At 41.6% G+C, this 21,012-nt stretch overlaps 2 protein-coding genes across 2 annotated transcripts in view; one reads left to right on the plus strand and one right to left on the minus strand.

Annotated features, from left to right (window-relative positions):
• Window positions 1–202: 202 nt before the first annotated feature.
• On the plus strand, window positions 203–11,609 carry dnajc2 (DnaJ (Hsp40) homolog, subfamily C, member 2). Its single transcript, XM_050036388.1, has 16 exons — window positions 203–401; window positions 1,720–1,910; window positions 2,450–2,525; window positions 4,731–4,829; window positions 4,931–5,153; window positions 5,303–5,368; window positions 5,465–5,556; window positions 5,739–5,860; window positions 7,626–7,775; window positions 7,900–7,988; window positions 8,171–8,240; window positions 8,369–8,550; window positions 8,951–9,051; window positions 10,040–10,150; window positions 11,119–11,279; window positions 11,441–11,609. The coding sequence occupies exons 1-16, from the start codon at window positions 347–349 to the stop codon at window positions 11,507–11,509; spliced, it is 1,857 nt and encodes a 618-aa protein (XP_049892345.1). The 5' UTR covers window positions 203–346; the 3' UTR covers window positions 11,510–11,609.
• pmpcb (peptidase, mitochondrial processing subunit beta) overlaps window positions 11,527–21,012 on the minus strand; it is an 11,293-nt gene continuing 1,807 nt past the window's right edge. Inside the window, exons 3-13 of the mRNA XM_050036389.1 lie at window positions 20,000–20,086; window positions 19,588–19,717; window positions 16,314–16,512; window positions 16,090–16,169; window positions 15,741–15,853; window positions 15,013–15,156; window positions 13,675–13,835; window positions 13,448–13,533; window positions 13,262–13,350; window positions 12,716–12,791; window positions 11,527–11,742 (exon numbers count right to left, since the gene is read on the minus strand). Of these exons, the coding sequence (XP_049892346.1) occupies window positions 11,678–11,742; window positions 12,716–12,791; window positions 13,262–13,350; window positions 13,448–13,533; window positions 13,675–13,835; window positions 15,013–15,156; window positions 15,741–15,853; window positions 16,090–16,169; window positions 16,314–16,512; window positions 19,588–19,717; window positions 20,000–20,086 (1,230 nt within the window). The 3' untranslated portion in view covers window positions 11,527–11,677. The remainder of the gene's footprint in view (window positions 11,743–12,715; window positions 12,792–13,261; window positions 13,351–13,447; window positions 13,534–13,674; window positions 13,836–15,012; window positions 15,157–15,740; window positions 15,854–16,089; window positions 16,170–16,313; window positions 16,513–19,587; window positions 19,718–19,999; window positions 20,087–21,012) is intronic.

Below are 21,012 nucleotides of genomic sequence, written 5' to 3' on the forward strand. Positions count from 1 at the left end.
TACCACCAATAAAAAAAATATTTTTGCCAGATAAACAATACTCATATAATAAAAATTCTTTACCATAAACATTTGTTTAATTTGATACACTTCTAATTAATATCAGGGGGTTTTCAGCGAAAAGGCGCTGCTTCATGATACGCTTTTTGCGGAACTGCAATAGTGAGGAACCATAGTCACAACACGGAGGCGTTAACGGCGTGACAGCGCAGCTCGTTTTCGGTCGGCACTTGGACAGGGAGGCCCATGTGGTGTGTTAATGAGCGGGCCACAAACTTCAGCACTTGAGAAAGCTTTCATTTGATAATTTCGGCACCTGAATGTTCGTGTAGCCCAGTCTTCTAAGATGTTGTTAGAAGCGCTGGACGGCGACGAGACGGTTGTCTTTGCAGCCGCTGCCGGTAAGCAGTGAAGGCGGCTACAGGAATGTAGCTAGCTAAGCTACCAATGTTATATATCTGAAGACTGTTGCTATACTGGTTAGCACGCAGCTAAAAAGCAGACAGTAAGGACTTAGCTAAATTGTCAGCTAATAGAGAGATTGTAAGAGTCCCTTTATTGTTATTAACTTGTGCTGTTTCTCGGTTTATTCCAACGGTTTAATTTTCTGTGTTTCATAATGTACATTAACCGAGCTGCTGCCCACTCAGGGGTCCACTTGCTGCTTTGATTTATTGGAGCACTTGGCATTAGCTGAACACTTGCTACTTGGCAGCTCTTGATATTTAACACACTTTCACTTGTTTAACATTTCGCCTACTTTTATGTGTCTGCATGTCAGCCGTTAACTACCGGTCTGTTACATAATGTCTGGACACCTGTTGTTGTACCTTCAGATAGTCTCACCTGACACCATTTTCAGTGAGGACAAAAATAACTGTAATTTTTCCTTTAAAAGGAAGAATTAAACGTTCAACTCCACAGTGACACTTTACAGTGTAAATTCAGCAAGGTGCTTTTACTTGGAAATGGAGATACAATCATATTTTCTGAAAATATAGTACATATTGGTTTTATATTTCAACTGTGAAATGTCTCACTCTATACGTATCTCAGTCTCAATTCTTTAAATGATAAAATTAAAGGGATAGATTTTTCCTCTTACCTGTAGTGCTATTTACCAGTCTAGATTGTTTTGGTGTGAGTTGCAGAGTGTTGCAGATATCAGCCATAGAGATGTCTGCCCTCTCTTCAGTATAATGGAACTAAATGTGACTCTGCTTGTGCCGCTCGGAGTGCCAAGAAAATACATTTGAAAAACTCAACACCAGTGTCTCTTTCTAGAAATCATGACCCAGTTACTCAAGATAATCTAAGACCTTGCTGTGAACAGTTTCATGTAGGAACTATTTTCTTTCTACTAAACCATACCCATCAACCGTATCACAGTGCAGACAGAAGCGTGCATCTGCCCATGGAGGCTCATGCTTGTGACAACGCAAGCTGTAAACATTGATGGTGTCCTCCTTGGCTGAGATGTGACATTAGCTAGCTCATTGGTGCTAGGTTAACTAGCAGTAGATGAACACTTCCTTCTGAATGGGGATACAGTTAGTGGGTGTAGTTCAATAAATAGCACTACATTGAGAGAAAAAATATGTATTTTTGATTTTGGGGGGAACTGTCTTTTTACGGGATCCTTATGTATTTATCTAAAAAGAAACAGTCCCATATTAATATCAGAATTGCAGGACTTCTCACCTCTCTGTCTCCTCTCAGCATCTGTGCAGATCCAGGTGGAGCCTGTAGGTCGATGGTTTGAGGCCTACGTGAAGAGGAGGAACAGGAATCCATCTGCCTCCTTCCAGGAGCTGGAGGAGGAAGAGGAGTCCTCAGAGGAGTCAGAGGATGAGGAGTTTCAGCTGGAGGAGTACCCGATGCTCCGAACACTTGACCCCAAAGACTGGAAGGTATCAGATCAGAATATTATCTTAGACTGTAAGCTGTTTGGATGCCTGCATGTAGAGCTGACATGATTAATCAATTTGGTGATTGACAGAAAATTTATCAACTATTATAATTTATTTGTCAATCACTTAAGTCATTTTTTAAAATAAAAAATAGCACGACTCTGTGGTTTCAGCTTCTCAAATGTGAGGATTTTGTTAGTGGGTTCTGAACTGATGGTTGGATTGAAGGCCTCTGAAGGGGACACAGTCGGCTCTGGGAGACTGTGGTGGATATTTCTTGCTATTTCCTGACATTCTATAAACCAAAAAGTTTAAGTAATAAATCATGAAAATAATCATTAGTTGCAGCCCAAAAGTCTTGTACCACTTTTTTGTGATATTTATTCAGTATATGTATTTCTTGAGCTGGACACATATGTTCGCAGTAGTTGTAGTAACCCTTCATATTTAGTAGAGTTTATTTAAAGACTTCTAAAAATCTAATATATGGTTGTGAACATCAGCTTGTTATTTGAACTCTTTACTTACTTGTTTGTCAGAATCAAGATCACTATGCTGTCCTCGGGCTCCCACACTTGAGATACAAAGCCACACAGAAACAGATCAAAGCCGCCCGTGAGTATATTTCTTCCTCCTGCTCTTAAAGGGTTAGTTCTGATTTTTTTTTCAAGGGAAAAGGGGGAAAAGTCTTTTTGGCCCCATGGCACCATGTGACAGGCAGTTGTAATTCCACGTTAGGCCACTGTGTGAAATTGGCTTCGAAGCCTGATATTAGGCTCGTTCGAGATGAACTGCGCCTCGCCTGGAAAGTAGACGAGAGCAGGCGGCCGCAGCGGGGGGCGGTGACAAAAAGCCGCGGTGAAGTAGGACAGTTTCCAGCAGCCTTCAGTCCGTACAGGGAGTCACAGACACACTAACATCCTGTCTGGAATGATGTCAATTCATTAAAAAAGTGATCAGACCCATATGTCAGTTTNTTCATTAAGGCTCAGTCAGATACAGTCAGGGCTTCACATCTGATGTTATTTTAAGAATCCTCACATCCTACTCACCACAAGTCTCTGTGTTGCTAAATACTTCAATAATTAAACCGTCCAATATTAATATAGTACAGTAGACACTGTATAGTTTATGATGAATGTAGGCCTATTTAGTCTCTGACAACTAAACTTCACCATCAGTCACACAACATGTTTTCTGTTCACACAATAAACCTTCAAATCAGACAAATACAATCTTAATCTCTAAAAATCCACACAAATGAGTAGTTTATCTAAAACGTCATATTGTTGAGTCGACATCTGAACCAATCAGCTGTTAGATCAGGTGAGAGCCAGGCGGTGCAGTCGGTGGAGAGCAACTGCAGCGCCTGGCTCTAAAAACTGCGGCTGCCTCGCTCTCGCGGTTTTATCGCCGTCCACTTTTGTAATACGTCAGAGCAAGTCGGGATGAAGTCGGACATGGTCCAGTTATATAATAATAATCTTTATTGATAAAGAAACCAGAGTTACAAAGTGCTTTACATGTCAGTAGTTAAAGTAGACAAGACATGAAATTAACAACTTTTAAAAGACCTGATAAAAAAAAAACACTAGTATACAAAAACTGAGGAAATAAAAGACAGTTTAAATGAACTCAAAACTCAAGTAAAATGAGGAAAGACTCTCCGATAAAACTGTTTTTAGAAGGGACTTAAAAGAGATCACTGACTCGGCCGACCTGATTTCCTCGGGCAGATTGTTTCAGAGCCTCGGGGCCCTGACAGCAAACACTCTGTCCCCTTTAGTTTTCAGCTAGACCTCTGGAACAGACAAAAGACCTCTGCCTGAGGACCTCAGAGTGCATTCTGGTGTGTTTGGTACTAAGAGGTCGGTGATATTAAACTGGGAGAGACCATGAAGAGCCTTAAAAGTAATCAGTAAAATCTTTAAATCTATTTTAACATATACTGGAAGCCAGTGTGAAGAGTCTAAAACTGGAGTGATGTTATCACGTCTCTTGGTTCTGGTTAAAATCCTGGCAGCTGAATTTTGTTCAGTCTGGAGTCGAATAATAGATTTTTGATTCAGGCAAGACACGAGGCTGTTGCAGTAAAACAGGCGTGAGGAGATGAAGGCGTGTAAAAGTGTCTGTGTTTTTTAAAAATGAAACTGGATGGTATTTTAGAAATATTTCTAAGATGATGAAAACATGATTGCACAAGCTTTGTGACACGCTGCTTAAAACTTTCCTACTACTTATATACTAGGTTTTGACCTTGTTTTTTATGTTTAATGAATCATAGAGAACATATTTTAAATATTTTGAAAATCCAAAATTATTCAACTTCAAAGTATGTTGTGTAAAATTACATGCGATTTTTTTTCTTTTTTCCCCGCGCTGTCAAATACCAATTACAAAATACTTCAAAGTAATTAAAATGCATATTTCAAAAACATGTAATGAAAATACTGCCTTTCTCCAATCACTGTTTTTCATGGAGGCTCCATACATGAAGTCAAGGTAATGCCATTATGTACCCTGAGAATCTCAGGTTGACTTTGATGAAAAGAAATAGCTCAAATAATAGAAGTCACTCCCATCTAGATTTTTTTACAGCTAGTTTGATGCTCAGTTCCAGATTTCTATATTTATTTTGGTATTTAGTTCTTTCCTTTTATCAGCCTATAAAAATCCACCTACCTATCCACCGAGGTCTACCTCCTAATAAGAAGTCTTACAACCCCATTTAAAAAAAACATGAACTATTCCTTTATGATTCATTTCTCTAGTTGGTGGAAATGACTTATTGTGATCACGCTCTCTGCCGTTTCTCAACAGACAAATTGATTGTGTTGAAGCACCATCCTGACAAGAGGAAAGCTGCAGGAGAGCAGATTGTAGAGGGAGACAACGACTACTTCACCTGTATAACTAAAGGTATATAACACTGTCTCGTATTCATATCAGCACTAATGTGTTATTACTGGAGGGCCCTGAACTGACTGTCACCGTTTCCTCTGTCATCGTTTGGACCTCAGCTATAGAAATCCTGTCTGACCCTGTGAAGAGGAGAGCCTTCGACAGTGTCGATCCAACCTTTGACAACACCGTGCCTTCAAAGAGCGAAGGCAAAGAAAACTTTACAGAGGTGTTTGCTCCAGTTTTCGAGAGAAACGCCAGATGGTCTACCAAAAAGCACGTGCCCAAACTTGGAACCATGGACTCCTCTTTTGAGGACGTCGATAATTTTTACTCTTTTTGGTAAGTGGGGGAGTTTTTTTGCTGCTCCCTAGTGAGAAATGAATTTGATTAGAAGAATTTGAGTGATCATTTGGTGTCAGAACAGAAAAAAAAAGCATTTAGCAAAGTAGAGAAGAAAGTGTTTTAATGTGTATGTCACTCACCGTCAGGTACAACTTTGATTCGTGGAGGGAATTCTCTTACCTGGATGAAGAGGAAAAAGAAAAGGCTGAATGGTAAGCTAGTGTGTGTGACAGCAGTCCATAGTACTGAAACACATTTCAGATCCGCTGTTGTAACTTCAGTATCTGAATGACATGTTTGTGTCGCAGCCGAGATGAGAGGAGATGGATTGAAAAGCAGAATCGAGCTTCCAGAGCTCAGAGGAAGAAGGAGGAGATGAACAGAATACGAACACTAGTTGGTACAGTCTCTCAGAGCCAGCACACACTGCCATTAGAAATATCATAAAGATACATTAGGCTGTTAAATATGTAGGAATAAAAACAATGTTCATTTTATGAAACAGTCTATAATATGGTGCATGGTCCAGGAACCCCCTGCTGAATATCAGTGAGACTGATGCGTTGTATTGCCTCACTGCAGATACTGCCTACAGCTGTGACCCTAGAATAAAGAAATTCAAAGAAGAAGAAAAAGCCAGGAAGGAGTCAGAGAAGAAGGCCAAAGCTGAAGCCAAGAAGAGAGAGCAGGAGGAGAAGGAGCGAGTAAGTCTCATTTACAGTCATTCTAAACACAACATCATGACCATTCTCTATGTCTGTGGTGGGTAACTCGGTAAGCACCATCTTTACCTTTCAATCTGATGGTGACAGAATAAAATTTTAAAAGTCTCCAAATTCAAAGGCTCTTGCTGTGGTCATGGCATATGGACGCTGCTGTTGTTGGCATCTGTCAACTAAGACACACTGTAGCATGAGAAGTATATAATTTCATTTAAAAAAGGTTTAATAATTTCCTGAAACTGTAGTTATTAGCAAACGTTACTGAACAGGAGGAAGTAGTTTATTTGTTGGGGACTATTTTCAGCGGCGGATTAGTCCACATTTGGTGCTCTACTGAGTATTTGGGGCAGCAGGATGGTGTATGTGGGACTGAGTCAAATAAATTACAGTGTGTGTCATTGTAATGAAGGAACATGTCACCAAGTGCAACAGTGTGGTTCAGTGATGCGTTTTTCATAATTTTTGGAACAAAGGAGCTGTATGGCACAGAGGAAAAAGATAGGCTGTGGACACACGCCATAGACTGTGTATAAACATGGACAAGACGTCTCCACTTACTGTACGTTCACACCAGAAGCTTCCAAAGAGGTAAAGTCTGTCACGGACGCCCAAGAAGCATGATTGTCAAAAATATTTGTGGCAGCTTTGGTCGCTGTAGTTGCTCATCACGTGAATCATTGAATGTTCGATCGTGCTTGTCAATTTAAAGGAGCCGCAAAGCGAAGCCGCAAAGACTTGTATGCTACGTCGCAACATTAGCCTGCTATTCTCTCCTCTGTTACTAACATTACACACTTTAAAACTCACCAGACCAACCGACTACCTCTGCGACACGGTCCCAAGTCTCACTCTTTTTATTTTGGTCTCTGTATCCGAACAGCGACACATTATAAAAGACTGAGTGGGTAGAACGCAAGTAATAAACTTTTCGATATCCACTGTGGGAACAAGTGTGCTGTAGGAACCAAAGTTACATGGCTTGTTCTCTGGGGCCCGCTTCATCAAACCACGTCAGCATTCCGACTGGTTGCCGCCGAACTGCGTCAGAGCTCATTACCATAATGTTAAACGAGTTTTAACTCTCCCCCGGACCTGCTCTGGTCGTTTTGGCTGACGACCAGGTCGCCCAAGTCGCCGGGCTCTCATTGAAAATGAATGACTTCCACTCTGGTCGCTGTTGGTGTGAACGTACACTCATATTGTAAAGCAGTTGAGCCAGAATATCTAGGATAGTGCCACTGCCATCTGTGCAGTAGCGGGGGGTGGAGCTGAAACGTCTAGGCCACGCCCCTTTTGGGAATGAAAAGCCGAAGATCCTCTTGATGTCACTGCAATGTGATGTGTGTTGTGAACTTGTGTGTGTAAAAGTGTAGTAAATACATTCCCTGTTGATCTGGTTTTAACTGTGATATACCTGACAGGCTGTAAGTAATGTAAAAGTGTCTGAAGAGCATACAAATGGAGATACTTCAAGGTAGCCGATATAATATTTCACCCTGTATGATCTTTTTTGGACACGTAGCTGATAGAAATACACCTAAAAAGAACAAAGTCGTCATTAAGGTTGTTAAAATGTCAGCAGTGTAAACGGTCTTTAACAGCCGCTATAACCTGCCTAACCTACCGTCAACTACAGATGTCATGCCCCTGATAGGTCAGAGGTTAGATTATGGTGACTTCAGTTTGCTTTTGAAATGATGTCGTCAGTTCGGCAAAAACTCAGCAGCCAGTCTCCTGTGTTTTACAGGCCCGGCAGGCTGAGCTGGAGGCAGCTCGTTTGGCGAGGGAGAAGGAGGAAGAGGAGGCCAAGCAGGCAGCCCAGCAGGCCAAGAAAGAGAAGGAGATCCAGAAGAAGGCCATCAAGAAGGAGAGGCAGAAACTCAGGACTACCTGCAAGGTTCGTCTTCATCCAAGCTCTTTGATAGTCTCAAACCTTAAGTACCTCTGACACTTGAGAGCTGCATCAGTCATAGAGCTTATATCAGTGTTTTTCTGTCTCCACGTCTTTGCTCACTCCTCAGAACTGGAATTACTTTGCTGACAATGAAGCTGACAGTGTGAAAATGATGGAGGAAGTGGAGAAGCTCTGTGATCGTCTGGAGCTGACGAGGTACAGTCAACTACAGGATCGTTGCTTGGATGAATTTTAATGCTCTTGGGCACATTAAATCTAAGATGATCCTAGTCCTGTTGTCATTATATAAGCTGAGATCATCCCTGCCTTACAATGCTCTCAGGAAACAGCCCTGAGGAGATGTGTAATAGTGTTTTATGGTGCTTGTGTGTTTCCAGTCTGCAGTCCCTGAATGAGGTCCTGGCATCAGGATCAAAAGAGGACAGCAAGGCAGCCGTGGAGAAGCAGGTAAAAAGGCACTTTTGTTTTTAAAGATTTTTTTGTGGCATTTCGGAGGAGATAGACGGCAGAGACCACCAGGGGAATGCGTGTCAGTCGATGATGTCCTACAAACATGTTGGTGTCCCTCCCCTCAGGTGCAGGAGGTGAACGCCCAGCTGCAGAGGGAGAAGGAGGCCGAGGTCCAGATGAGGCAGGCGGCTCGCAGTGCTGAGCAGGCCAGCGGAGGAGGAGGAGCAGGGGGGAAGGGCTGGAACGAGGAGGACCTCCAGCTGCTCATCAAAGCTGTCAACCTGTTCCCTGCTGGGACCAACGCCAGGTACACACTCACACTGTGTTTGCTAAAGCAGCTTCAGTGCTCCACCTGTGTCCACACAGCATGTGTTCAGGCGCAGTATTTAGACAGGTAAACATGTTTACAAATATGTAGCTACATGTTTGTTAAGAAATTGGAAGTGCTTGGTTTGGTTAAAATGGATCTCTCCGCTAATTCAAATGTCAGCCCTGTGAAAGTCTGGCGACCTGTCCAGGGTGTACCACGCCTCTCGCCCAATGTCAGCTGGGATAGGCTCCAGCCCCCCCACGACCCTCAAGAGGATAAGCAGTTATGGATAATGAATGAATGAATCTTTAATTTGCAGCCCTGCTTTGCAGTGTGTTTGGCAGTTAGATATTAAAAGAAGAAGAAGTCAAATGTAATTGTTTTTTTTCCCGTCCAGATGGGAAGTTATTGCCAACTATATGAACCTCCACTCCACCAGTGGCATGAAGAGGACGGCCAAAGACGTCATCAACAAAGCCAAGAATCTACAACGGCTAGGTGAGCTCAGATATGAAGAAAATATGATTTGCATAACCTGCTGCAAACTAGCTTCAACACCTTTTAGCATTACTGCTTCTGTTCCCTTAAGTTGTGCAACAGTCATGTTCAAATGAACAGTATTTCCATGAACAGATTCTGTATGTGTGTGCAGTCTGTAGGCAACAGGGAAAGATTTTGGTGTCGGAAGTGATCTGGTTTCCATTTGTAGTCTGAGTAGTACTGACCAATCACGTTTAAACAGCAGATAAACAGTCTGTAGAGAGGTGAAGAGGTGAAACACATCAGCAATTGTCTGACAACCATTCAGCTTTAAATTAGCTTTTTAAAAACGTGGCATTCATATGCAGATATGTGTTTATAGAGATTAACTGAAATTACTGGTGCACAGAAGAGGAAGTCTTGGTCTGGATATCCACTGCTGACTCCGGTACAGCCCAAACTATTGGCTCTCGCCTCCAGAGCAGAAGCTTTATTGTCATCAGACAGTGGCTGATGGATTTCAGGACTGAAATCAAACTAGATGAAGTTATTTTAAATACACTACTGCTAATTGACTTGTAGGTTGGCTATTTAATGGAATGCAGAACAAAGTGCAAGTTCCCTTCTACTGAGCTTCACATATTAGTTGATAAAACGGTTCATGTATGTCTGAACTGCAGTGAGTGTCCCCCAATCCTGCAAGTCAACAGAAAACTGGGTGACAGGCTGAATTCTAAAATGCCAGTCAGAGAGTTCTTTCATTTTCTGAACATGTTGGGGTACAATACACAAGTCTCTGCTCGGCGTAGATAAAGCTGACTCAATATTGCAGACTGTTTTTTTTTTTACCTGGAAAACTACATTATATACATCATCATCATCATATATATATCATTATTATATTAACTTTTAATTTTGATCAGAATACTATTTGCCATGCTGTTTTGGATGATTTTAATTAGCTAAAATGTTCATCAGTTGTGTCATGTGAATGTCATCTCCACAGATCCAGTGCAGAAGGATGAGATCAACAGAAAAGCCTTTGAAAAGTTCAAGAAGGAACATGGTTCTGTAGCGCCCACCATCGACAATGCTGTGCCCTCAGAGAGATTTGATGGTGAGTGTGTCTGTACAGCTGCTGGGTGTCTCTGAAACGGTATGAAAATATGTTCCAGGCTAAAAACACACCAGTTCAGTGAGTCAAGACAGGTAACTCTTCAGTGCTGTGTTCTCATTGACATTCACAGTATATTCATTTTTTTGCCCTTATTCCAAAAAAGGCAATATTCCTACTAAGCTATTTACAGCGCTAATGAAAGTCAACATTCCACTAATACTTGCATTTACATGCAGCCACGCATACATCAATTGACATGCATTAACATGTCCTTTATCATGTCAGTATATGGAAATGTGGAACAGCTGGAGCTGCTCTGCCATTTTGCCTCTTTGCATCAATATAGGACTTTTTTGAGTTTTCCACTGATGGTTGACTGACTGTGTGCACATAGCCTCCCTCATTCCCTCTACCACCTTTCTGAAAAGGTTGGTATCATGATATTTGCGCATACCCAAAAACATGTTGACATCCAAGTCTTTCATAATAATGTTTCAAAGTAGGTGTTTCTCCTTCTGACCAGAAATGTGGGCTTTCCTCTTGGCCATGCATCTCTACACCAGCCGTGAAAACTGTTCGTTTGTGTACAGCGTTTCCATGACAACGCACAGAGCTGGCTGTTAACATACGTAAAGAGGCTGTGTGTTGTAAACTGCTGTTAAAAACCCCAACTAAGAAGCAAAGAATGCTTTTAAAATCCAAATAATACCAGCATATCCCACGTCTTACTGTAAGATGCTTATAATGGCGGAATAAAGGTGTCACTCTGTCAGTGATGCAGTGGCTTTTTACTTAAGCCCTCATCAAGTTGGTCCTGGAATTTAGGTGTGCATGTGAACGTAGTCACTGTGAATAGTTAATTTGTTCGCTCTACAAACAGTTGCTTAAGGAATTCATATTGAGGAAATGTTTAAGACAAATATTCTGTGTAAAAATGCCATTTTGAGCCTCTGTGTCTCGTCCCTCAGCCGCTGGTGGTGAAGGTAACGCCGCCTCCTGGACCACCGAGGAGCAGAAGCTTCTGGAACAAGCCCTGAAGACCTATCCAGTGAGCACACCTGAGCGGTGGGAGAAGATCGCTGCTGCCGTCCCTGGACGAAGCAAGAAAGATTGTATGAAGAGGTACAAGGTAAGATGAGCGTCTGTCGCGGAATTCTCTAATATTTTGTCCACTACATTTACACTAACGAGGGCAGACTAAATATTAGAATCATCTGTTGGTGCAGTACATTTAAACCACCTCTAAAACATCAAAGCTGCTCTGACACATTTCCTCTGTTTCTCTGACAGGAACTGGTGGAGATGGTTAAAGCCAAGAAAGCTGCACAGGAACAAGTTGCAAGCAAGAGTAAAAAATGACAAGAGCCACAAAGAATAGTATCTGTGTTATTTTAACATTATTGTGTTGGTCTTTATTTTATAATAAAAATTAAAGGAGGAAAAAATACTACAGAAGATACTTAAATACTGTGTGTGTGTTTGTATGCTGTACAGTTGATGGGTAACTTGTCCCCAGAGCTGGTCTGCTCAGGTTCTCATCCAGAACATTCCACTGCGGATCTGGTTGTAGTCTGGCAGCTGTTCAATTGGACCTGAGAGAAAAACAGGTTGTTTTTAATGTCATCACAACTGTACTGCACTGCTTGTAAAGGAAAACTACAGGTAATCACAATGTGGGGTTTATTCCTGTCGCTGTTAACATTGTTTATGCTGGTTATAATAACACTGTACTCATTGTGATCATGTTTCTTGCTGAATATGTTTGTGTTCCCAAATTTCAGCAATTACTTTGGGTAGTACAATGTTATAATGGTCAAAGGCCCACCTAAAAAATCAGAATCAGCTCAGGTGTACACTGTATTTAGAATTTCACAGCTTTACCTCTCTTCAAAGCCACCAGACTCCTTCCACAAAAACAGTAATTTTACCACGTAGAACACGGGAGCTGCTTGTCTACTACTGCCTCGATCAGATAGTTCATGTTACTTTGTGATTTTGGTAAAGCCACGCTTTATAACAGTTTAAGACACACTACAACACACACACACACAAACTAACCGACCACGGCAGTAGTGGACAAGCAGCTCCTGTGTTCTGCAATGTAAAATTACTTCGTTAAAGTCGTCTGGTGGCTTGAAGAGGGCACACGTAACAACAGTGTCATAATGGAAAAGGCTGTCTGACGGAAAGGTAAAGCTGTAAAAATATCCTCAATATAGTGTGCAGTTAAACTAATATTAATAACTTTTAGGTGTCTAAAATACATTTTGCTGCTGCCCCCATCCGCAGCAGTACACTGCTCAGTTGATGTGGTGGTACTCCTGCCTGCTTCTCCAAACTGGGGGCGAGCCAACCGCCATCTACTGTAGGTAGTACACTGACTTTTGATACATACCTCATACAAGCCCACTTCAAAAAAATCTGGACCTTCCCTTTAAACTGTCCTGACTTGATGAGCTCAGGGACAATGAGCCACTACATATTCATCAGGTCTGCCTACTACAGAGTGTATAAGTTGTACTAATGCACGTTACTCTAAACCCATTAGGAAAAAAAACTACATACCAACTGCTGCGATGGCAGGAGCCTTGTTGTAGATATATTTGGTACACACGTCCTTAATGGTTGTAGCATCTATAGCCTGTTGAGGAGCAGAAAAAAAACAGTGTAATGGTTTCTTAAAGTCATTAGGGTGGTGGTACAGGGCATAAACAGTGACCATCATTCTGACCTATTAACCAATGACATCAGCTAAGGAGAGAAAGGCGAGCTGATTTATCAGAGGCAGATTATTTTAGAATCTCTTAATGGAAAGGTTGAAGTTGTTTTTAATGTCTCCAGGTGCAGCACAAAGGACATCAATACATATTCAACACCTTCCAGTTTCATTTCTGAAATGTTTTGTCAGATTATTAGCCTCCACAGTAATTCATCAGTCTGTCAGAGGAACAATACCTGAGATCAGGAGTTAAACATCAGCCTTTAATGATTATAATTTGGAAAAGTGACAAAACATGCCACAGCTGACTGCTTGAACTCCACTGAAAGCTTTGCAGTGAGATGGAATTGAGGGAACCTCTTAATGGGTGAGATTTGACTGTACCCACTCACATCAATTCTGGCCTCCAGCTCATGCAGAGGGATCCTGCGACTGTAACACAGCATCTGTCTGCCGATGTCCTCACAGATCGGGGTGGATCCTGGACACAGCAGATAAACAAGCTGATGTCAGTTAAAGGAAAGTGCTACATTATGTTTCTCTGATCACCAGTGCAGCTGGATGTGATGCGGCCTCACCGTCGAGGTGCAGGAGCATGTTGGTCTTGAGCAGATTTTTGGCCCGTGCCACCTCGCTCTCCGTCACACTCGTGCAAAGAGACATCCTAACAAGGAACAAGACTCATCATCACACCAGGAGCTGTTATGATCTCAGGTTTTATATTTAGATTTGTTGGCAGACAGCAGCTACACAAACTCAGCATTTGACCATTTCTACAGTATATCTGATCTGATGGTGGACTTACCATTCCATCTGAGTGAAGTGCATCATGTCGCTGATGGTGCCGGGCTCACACACCATGTAGAGCCCCCACAGGCCTGTGTCTGTGTAGCAGGTGTTGAAGGACTGGAAGCTGTGGCACAGGTTCCCCTGACAGGCCATCTGAGCCAGTTTACTGGACAGATTCTGGGTTCACAAAGGAAATGATCCAACAGGGACGATTATATGATGTGTTTCACTTCATTAATACATACAGACCCCTTGTATGTGTCTGTTTATAAATACACTACTAGAAATATTCCTCACTTTCCCATTATAGAGAACAAACTGCATATTTTTGTGTGGCAGGACTGTCAACCAGGGGCCTGTATCACGAAGCAGGATTAATGTCTTAGCGAGGTAACTTCAGGGTAAGCAGGNGCACAATAAATGCTCTAAAAATACATTATCTCTTTGCTTTTGTTGTTGTTGTTGTTGTTTTTTTATCAATTTAGCTTTAGCTTTTACACTTAAATTTATACCGCGATATATACCGTTACCGTAAAGGGATTCGATTTATACCGTGATATAAATTTTAGGTCATACCGCCCAGCCCTAAATGAAATAAGTATGTTTTCTTTAGTGTATAACCACCTGAAATTAAGAATCGTGTTTTTGTTGCCTTAGAATGAGCTGTATGAGCCGGGTCTGTTTGTTTTGGAGAGGAAGAGACCTCTGTGGATAATTCGGCTCACAGTTAATAATTTCTAGATCAGAAATAAGGTGAGCACACATTAAGTTATCAGAGAAAATAGTTGATCATCACACAGTAGCCGGAGCTGGGCTCGCAGGGTATCTGTGATGTGCCAAACAGTGTGAGAGAAACACTGATATGTAATGTGAAATTGCTTTACTCAGTGTTTTTACCGGTTTAAATCACCAGCTCTGTTTGTTTTGGAGAGGAGGAGACTTCTGCGGATAATTCGGCTCCCTGTAAAAACCTCCTGAACAGTTAACACTGAAGGAATTCTGACCACTAAATCCCCCTAAATCTTACACACTGACTGGACCTTTAAGATCAGAAAACTATACATCCTTCTGTGTGATCATAACAGTACAGTCAATTTAAAAGGCAACTCAAGTGTTTGCTCAGTTGCTGACCAAATGTCTGTGTTTATGTATGGCTGACAGAATTCTAACATTTGACATGTCTACTATTGCTGTAAAAACTAAAGCCCCACGTCCTCAGACATTTGTACAATTCAATAAATTCTGATAAACGTGACATCAGTTACGGTTGTCTCGTGCTGCTTGGTGTAAGAAATCCAAACTGAAGCAAACCAGAGTTGAGTCAACTTGACTGAGACGTTTCATGTGTACTCACCACACCACCACCAAACGAGCGGTCCCAGTTCCCAATAAGTGTGTTAGCCACCATGAGGGGGATGGTGTCGGGGTGTGACCATCCAACCGCCTCCACTGCAATGGCGATATGAGCCAGAGGCATCTTGTCGTCACGCACACGGTGCTGAAAAGACATAATTTTTCCACCATCACTAAGGCTGAGCTATTCTAACCTGTTTTCTTTCAAATAAACAGTTGATCATAAATTATCTTTTTTTGATACGTGACAATGATAATAAACATTAAAATTTTATTAATAAGGCACTTTTAGGATCAAAAACGGGGGCTTAGGATTAAAACTACAGGTGGTAACTGACAACTGCGTAAGAGACTCCTCAGCTCTGATTGGTTGTTTTCGTTAATGTGCAGTGGATTATTGCAAATACCATTAGGAGCACTACAAGGAGGCAGAGGAATATTATTTTCTCACAGATTATCTGTCTCATGTACTACTGTCAGGATGTAGTGACAGTTTTAGCAAATGTGAGTTATTTTTATTTTATTTATTTAAAAAGTCACCAACTACAGCTTTAAAATGATTGTGTATCTCTGCTAGTGCTATCCGATAAAGGAATATAATGTCTCCAAATAATCAAAATAATATTATGACAAAAAACATGTACTGTAGGACGATTTAATGAAAAACTTAAATAAGTTAAAAAACTACAACTCAATAATAATGTATTAGTCTGAAGACGTCCACCTTACCTCACTTCCTGTGAAGTGGCATGGAGGAAGTGCTGGGGCTTCACCTTTATATCTGCCAGGAAGTTTTCCAAAATGATACTTGGCCAAATCAATGAGCTCATCCTGTGAAACTCCTGATTAGAAACACATCACAGAATAGAAGGTCAGAAGGTCTGAACAACCTCAAACTCATATTTTACTTTGGTATGAATTCATGACTTTGGTGGAAGGCTGGTGCAGAATCAACAGCCGTGTCAACTTACTTTAATTAGTACCTAAAAACTCATTATTGTTTCACCATTCCCAAAAAACATTTTAAAACATATCGGCCTGTATCAGCCGCACAGGTGAGGAGATGAACAGCTCTGACCTCCAGCAGCAGCCAGCACTATCCTGGGGCCTTTGTAGTGAGTAGTGATGTACTCCACCAGGTCTCCTCTGTTGATCGTCCTGCAATCACACACAGCTGACTGACGAGCAGGAAAGAAACATGTCCAGGACAACATTTCTACAGCAAGCAGAACCATGTGAAACCGATACAGACACTCTGTAGATCAGAGCAGCTGTGCATCTGAACTGAATGTTGGCTCTTACTTGATGTTCTCTGTGGGGCCCAGGATGGTCCTGCCCAGAGCTGTGGACTGGTACGCAGTAGCATGAAGGTAATCAAACACCACTTCCTGCAGATTGGTCTCTACTTCCTGCATCTCTCTGAGGATCACCCCTCGCTCCCTCTCGATCTCTGCCTCACCCAGTGTGCTGTTCTGGATGATGTCAGCCAGGATCTCCACAGCTTGGGACAAAGACAACAGGAAACAACATTTTATGAATGAAACAATGATTTCTTATTTATGTTATGTTATTTATGTTAGTCTTAAATATGTTAGTCTGGGGCGTCGGTGGCTTAGTGGATGGAGCAGGCGCCCCATGTACAAGGCTGTTGCCGCAGGGCCCAGGTTCGACTCCAGCCTGTGGCCATAGCCTGCATGTCAATCCCCCTTTCTCTCTCCCTCAGGCCCGGACTGGCCCACGGGAGAACCGGGGAGTTCCCCGGTGGCCTGGCCCGCAAGTGGTCTGCTCTGGCCTGCCTGTCTTTTTTTTTGTTTTTTTTTGTTAAGGTGCGCTCTGCAGCGCAGGTTGCGCAGCACAGGTGGCCGTACTGGCTGGCAGAGAGCCCGCCCGCTGTCAGAAATGATAGGTGCTTGTCAGCATTTAGAGCCCGCCCGCTGTCAGAAATGATAGGTGCTTGTCAGCATTTGTCACAACGATTGGTCAAAAAGGTTGTTTTTTTTTTTTGTAGATTCAAGACGTGATTAGTTTGTTTCGCTTTCCGCCCGCGCCCGTCCCCAAATCAGCGCGCCTGTAAACTGAAAGCAGCTTGGTTGTGGAGAGTCAGGTGGAGCAGAGAGCAGAGGGTGTGTGTGCCTGTGTGTGCAGACTGTGCAGTAGGAGCTCTGCAGCTCAGCAGCGCCGTTACAATGGACCGCAAAAAGAGGAAAGGTGGAGCTGAACGGGAGTGAGATAAAAAAAAAAAAAGGCCATTGAGGAGGAGGCGGCCAAATGTCATAAACTTACAGATATGTTCAGAGCCCCCCCAGCCCACAGCAGCAGCGTGACGTCGTCAAATGATGATGCTGCAACAAGTAAGTTAACATAGAAAAGTAAGAAAACTGGTTATTCTCAACATGAGGTCCGGCGAGGATGGGGACCGACCCGAGGCCAGATAAATGATTGATGATAAGCTATAAGAGCCAAATTAACCCGTAAGGGTCTATTTGGTTCCATTTTGTACAGAGCAGCGCAGGCTGAAACAGTTAGGGGACTCTTATCTGTCTAAGTTCAAAAGTTTTCAATATCTATCTAATGTTACTGAAATAAGATCAGATAAGTTGAAGTTGCTGCTGACTTGTATTTTTATGTGTTTTACTGTTGCATTGAATATGGGTGTTGCCATATTGATTATGATAAACTGACATCAAAATGATTTGCTGACAAAATAATACAATCATGTTGTTTAGTTCAGTATAATACCCATTCATATAGGAGTCCTGGTTTACTGAGGGGCACATTTGGTGAAGGTAGGGAAGAGAAGGACTATGAGTAGGGTTGCTGTTAAAGTTGTGTTTAATAGAGTTGTTGTGTGACTGTCAGTCTGGAATAATGAGCTTTGGTGATTACTTAGCCCATACATGTGTCCGTGTGAACGTGCACGTGTGTGAGCATGTAATGTGTGGATTGGGTGGCCTGGGTGGATGTATGACTCCCGGCCTGAATTTTTGTCCCAGTCCGGCCCTGCTCTCCCTTCACACTTGTCTGTCCTGTTGATTAAAGGCTAAAATGCCCAAAAAACCAAAAACTTAAAAAAAAAATAAAATAAAATTAAATATGTTAGTCTGTGATCAGGGTTCCCACACGTTTTTGCCAATGAATTATAAAAACTTTTCCTTAACTACTTAATATTTTACTCCATTTAAGTAGTTTAAAAATGGTAGGTCTATAAAGCGATACAGCCATACACTGTTAAACCTGCACTTCCCATGCATTTGCAGATTAGCACACTGATAGCACTTGCTAATTTTACTGGCTCAATAGACATCCCTGCCGTTAACTTGCTGCATAATTATGCCCACTGCCAAAACACCAGACTGACACATACAGGTACGACACAAAATGTCAGGGCAGCGCCCCTTTTTTGTGGTGGGATGTCAAGACAATTTGACGTGTGTTTGGATATAATTTTGAAAAGTTTGAATGATTTTATTTCTCATGAAAGACAAGTTTAATAATTGTTCATTACAATGTCTGTTACATTAGTGTGTGAGTATCTGCTCTGCTGTCCCTTTAGTTGTTAACCCATCCAAGTGGATCAATGACCCAAAACATTGGTCAGATATGGATTATCCGGACATCTGTAAATGTTAAGATATCTGGATTATGATACCTGGTGATTCAATACAATATGTATATTTGATTTTTATTTAGTGCTTTATCATGCTGACTGTGAATATTCAGTATCTTATGAGCCTCAAATCTCAAGTGTGAGAGCCTCTGTTAACCTGTTGAACAACAGCTTTTCAGCATTTTTCTAGTCCTCTGGACGTGACAGCATATTATTTCCCCTAAAGGAGTCACGACCATGGCGATGATGTGACGTCAATCTGGTCTATGTGTGTCACGTGATACCAGTGACCAGTCACAAAGCTCAGCACTAGATTTTAAATAAGTAAGACAGAGAAGACTTTTAATGCAATGCTGGACATATTTGGGATTTTTATAAACACCCTTTAAACAACGGCCAAAACAATGTATATTCAAAACTTTTCCATAACATTCTGCTGATCCCAAACCATTTCCAGGCCTGGAAGTAAGTTTTTCGAATTTCATAACTCTTCCAGTTAGATGACTCCCAGTTTATATGTCTGAATTTGCTGTACTTAGCTGTGACTTATTCTTGTGTCATGTAATCACTTTTTTTTTAATAACCTTTAAATACTCAGTTCTCAAATAAATTAACTGACCCTACAGCCATGACTGCAGACATGTTATGATTCCTCCATGACCTACAGACATGTTGTTTACTGAAAGCATAACATGTCAACATTGAGGCTTTGTTGCAATCTGCTCAATTAAAGGAACTTTCACAGAGTACAAATTGGTCTCTCTGCCTCACCTATGATGGAATTCTCTCTTACAAATAGTTGAACATCTGTGTATGGTGACACCAGGAAGAAGCCCTGCCACTGTGATCATATAATCTGATATGCAATAAAACGTATGCTTTGATCATTATCACCACTTTAATCATCCTGATGGTTATTACCACGTCACTGTGACCTTAATCTCACTGTAACATTCAGCTGCACTGTACCTCGTGGAAGATCTTTAGAGAAAGCCTTGGCGTAATAAACTGTTTGCTCTCTGGATGTGTAGGCGTTCAGGTGAGCCCCCATGTTCTCGATCTCTAACTCCAAATCCAACTGGGAGCGTTTCCTGGTGCCCTGTCACACACATACACACACAGGTGAACCAACCTTAGGATTTGTTTTGCATTACTGAAGACGAGACATGTACCATATTGTTTCTTTTTCTGAGCCATAAACATTACATTTATTAGTTTTGCATTATGTTACTCTAAACATTGTGTCTATGTTGCTAACATGTTGTTATTATCTAAAGTAAACTGTCTTTATGATAGCTGCAGATGTGCAAATAAAGAGTGGAAGGCAAACCAGTGAGTCCAGTTAGCAGGAGTAAAATCTGCTGCACTGAAATCCTCTCACCTTAAATGCCATATGTTCCAGGAAATGTGCTGTGCCATTATTTCTCTCGTTCTCGTAGCGACTGCCTGCATCAATCCAGAGGCCCACCTAAAAGAAGTCATAATGAATATCTACAGATTAATATCCACACGCTCTCTGCTACTACAACTTCAGACAAATACCTGCAGTGAGGCCACCTTCTGTATTTATGAAGCTAAACTCTTAATTAGGCATTAGGATAAACCCTGGAAATGTGCAATCTTAATTTGGAGGAGATCTTCTTGACACACACCTACTGTCTGAGGACAGATTACATCACGTGTCTCATAACACACAGATACACACACACACACACACACACACACACACACACCTCTGTAAATAGACTTGTAGCCCTGAGGTTGTCCATGCTACAACTTTTGTTCTGACTCCCTCTGACAGTGTTTCATGTTCACTGTGATGCACACAATGAAACAAACAGCTGAATGCAACTGAGCTCTTTTCTTCTTTAATAAATGAATTATTTTATATTCCGGACACTTGCAAATCGACATAAGTTACTTTAATTACACTTCACTTTTTGAAAAACTGCATTGGCAAAGAGTCCAACAGTTTTAGAACAACATTTCTCAGCACATAATTGCAGGAATTTAGGGATTTCACCATCTATAAGCCACAATATAATCAAAGATTCAGAGAATCTGCGGAAATCTCTGCAACCAATATTGAATGGCCGTGACCTTCAATCCCTCAGACTGCACTGCATTAGAAAGCAACATTATTGTATACAGGATATTACTACATGGGCTCAGCAACACTTTGGAAAACCATTGTCGGGAACACAGTTTGTCATTGAATCTACAAATGAAAGTCAAGACTAGTGTTGTCACGATACCAAAATCTTTGTTTCGGTACCAATACCAATATGAATTTCGATACTTTTCGATACTCTTCGGTACTTTTCCTAAGGAAAAGTCCTTTTGGATACAAACCTTTACAACAATAAATAGTAGGGGTGTAACGGTACCAAAAAA

This window comes from Epinephelus moara, chromosome 23 (assembly GCF_006386435.1).
Source record: "Epinephelus moara isolate mb chromosome 23, YSFRI_EMoa_1.0, whole genome shotgun sequence".
Lineage (NCBI taxonomy): Eukaryota > Metazoa > Chordata > Actinopteri > Perciformes > Serranidae > Epinephelus > Epinephelus moara.

Coding starts and splice junctions, on each gene's coding strand:
- dnajc2 (XM_050036388.1), top strand. CDS start 347: ATGTTGTTAGAAGCGCTGGACGGCGACGAGACGGTTGTCTTTGCAGCC. Junction 2,526..4,730: donor GAAACAGATCAAAGCCGCCC/GTGAGTATATTT, acceptor GTTTCTCAACAG/ACAAATTGATTGTGTTGAAG. Junction 7,989..8,170: donor GATCGTCTGGAGCTGACGAG/GTACAGTCAACT, acceptor GTGTGTTTCCAG/TCTGCAGTCCCTGAATGAGG.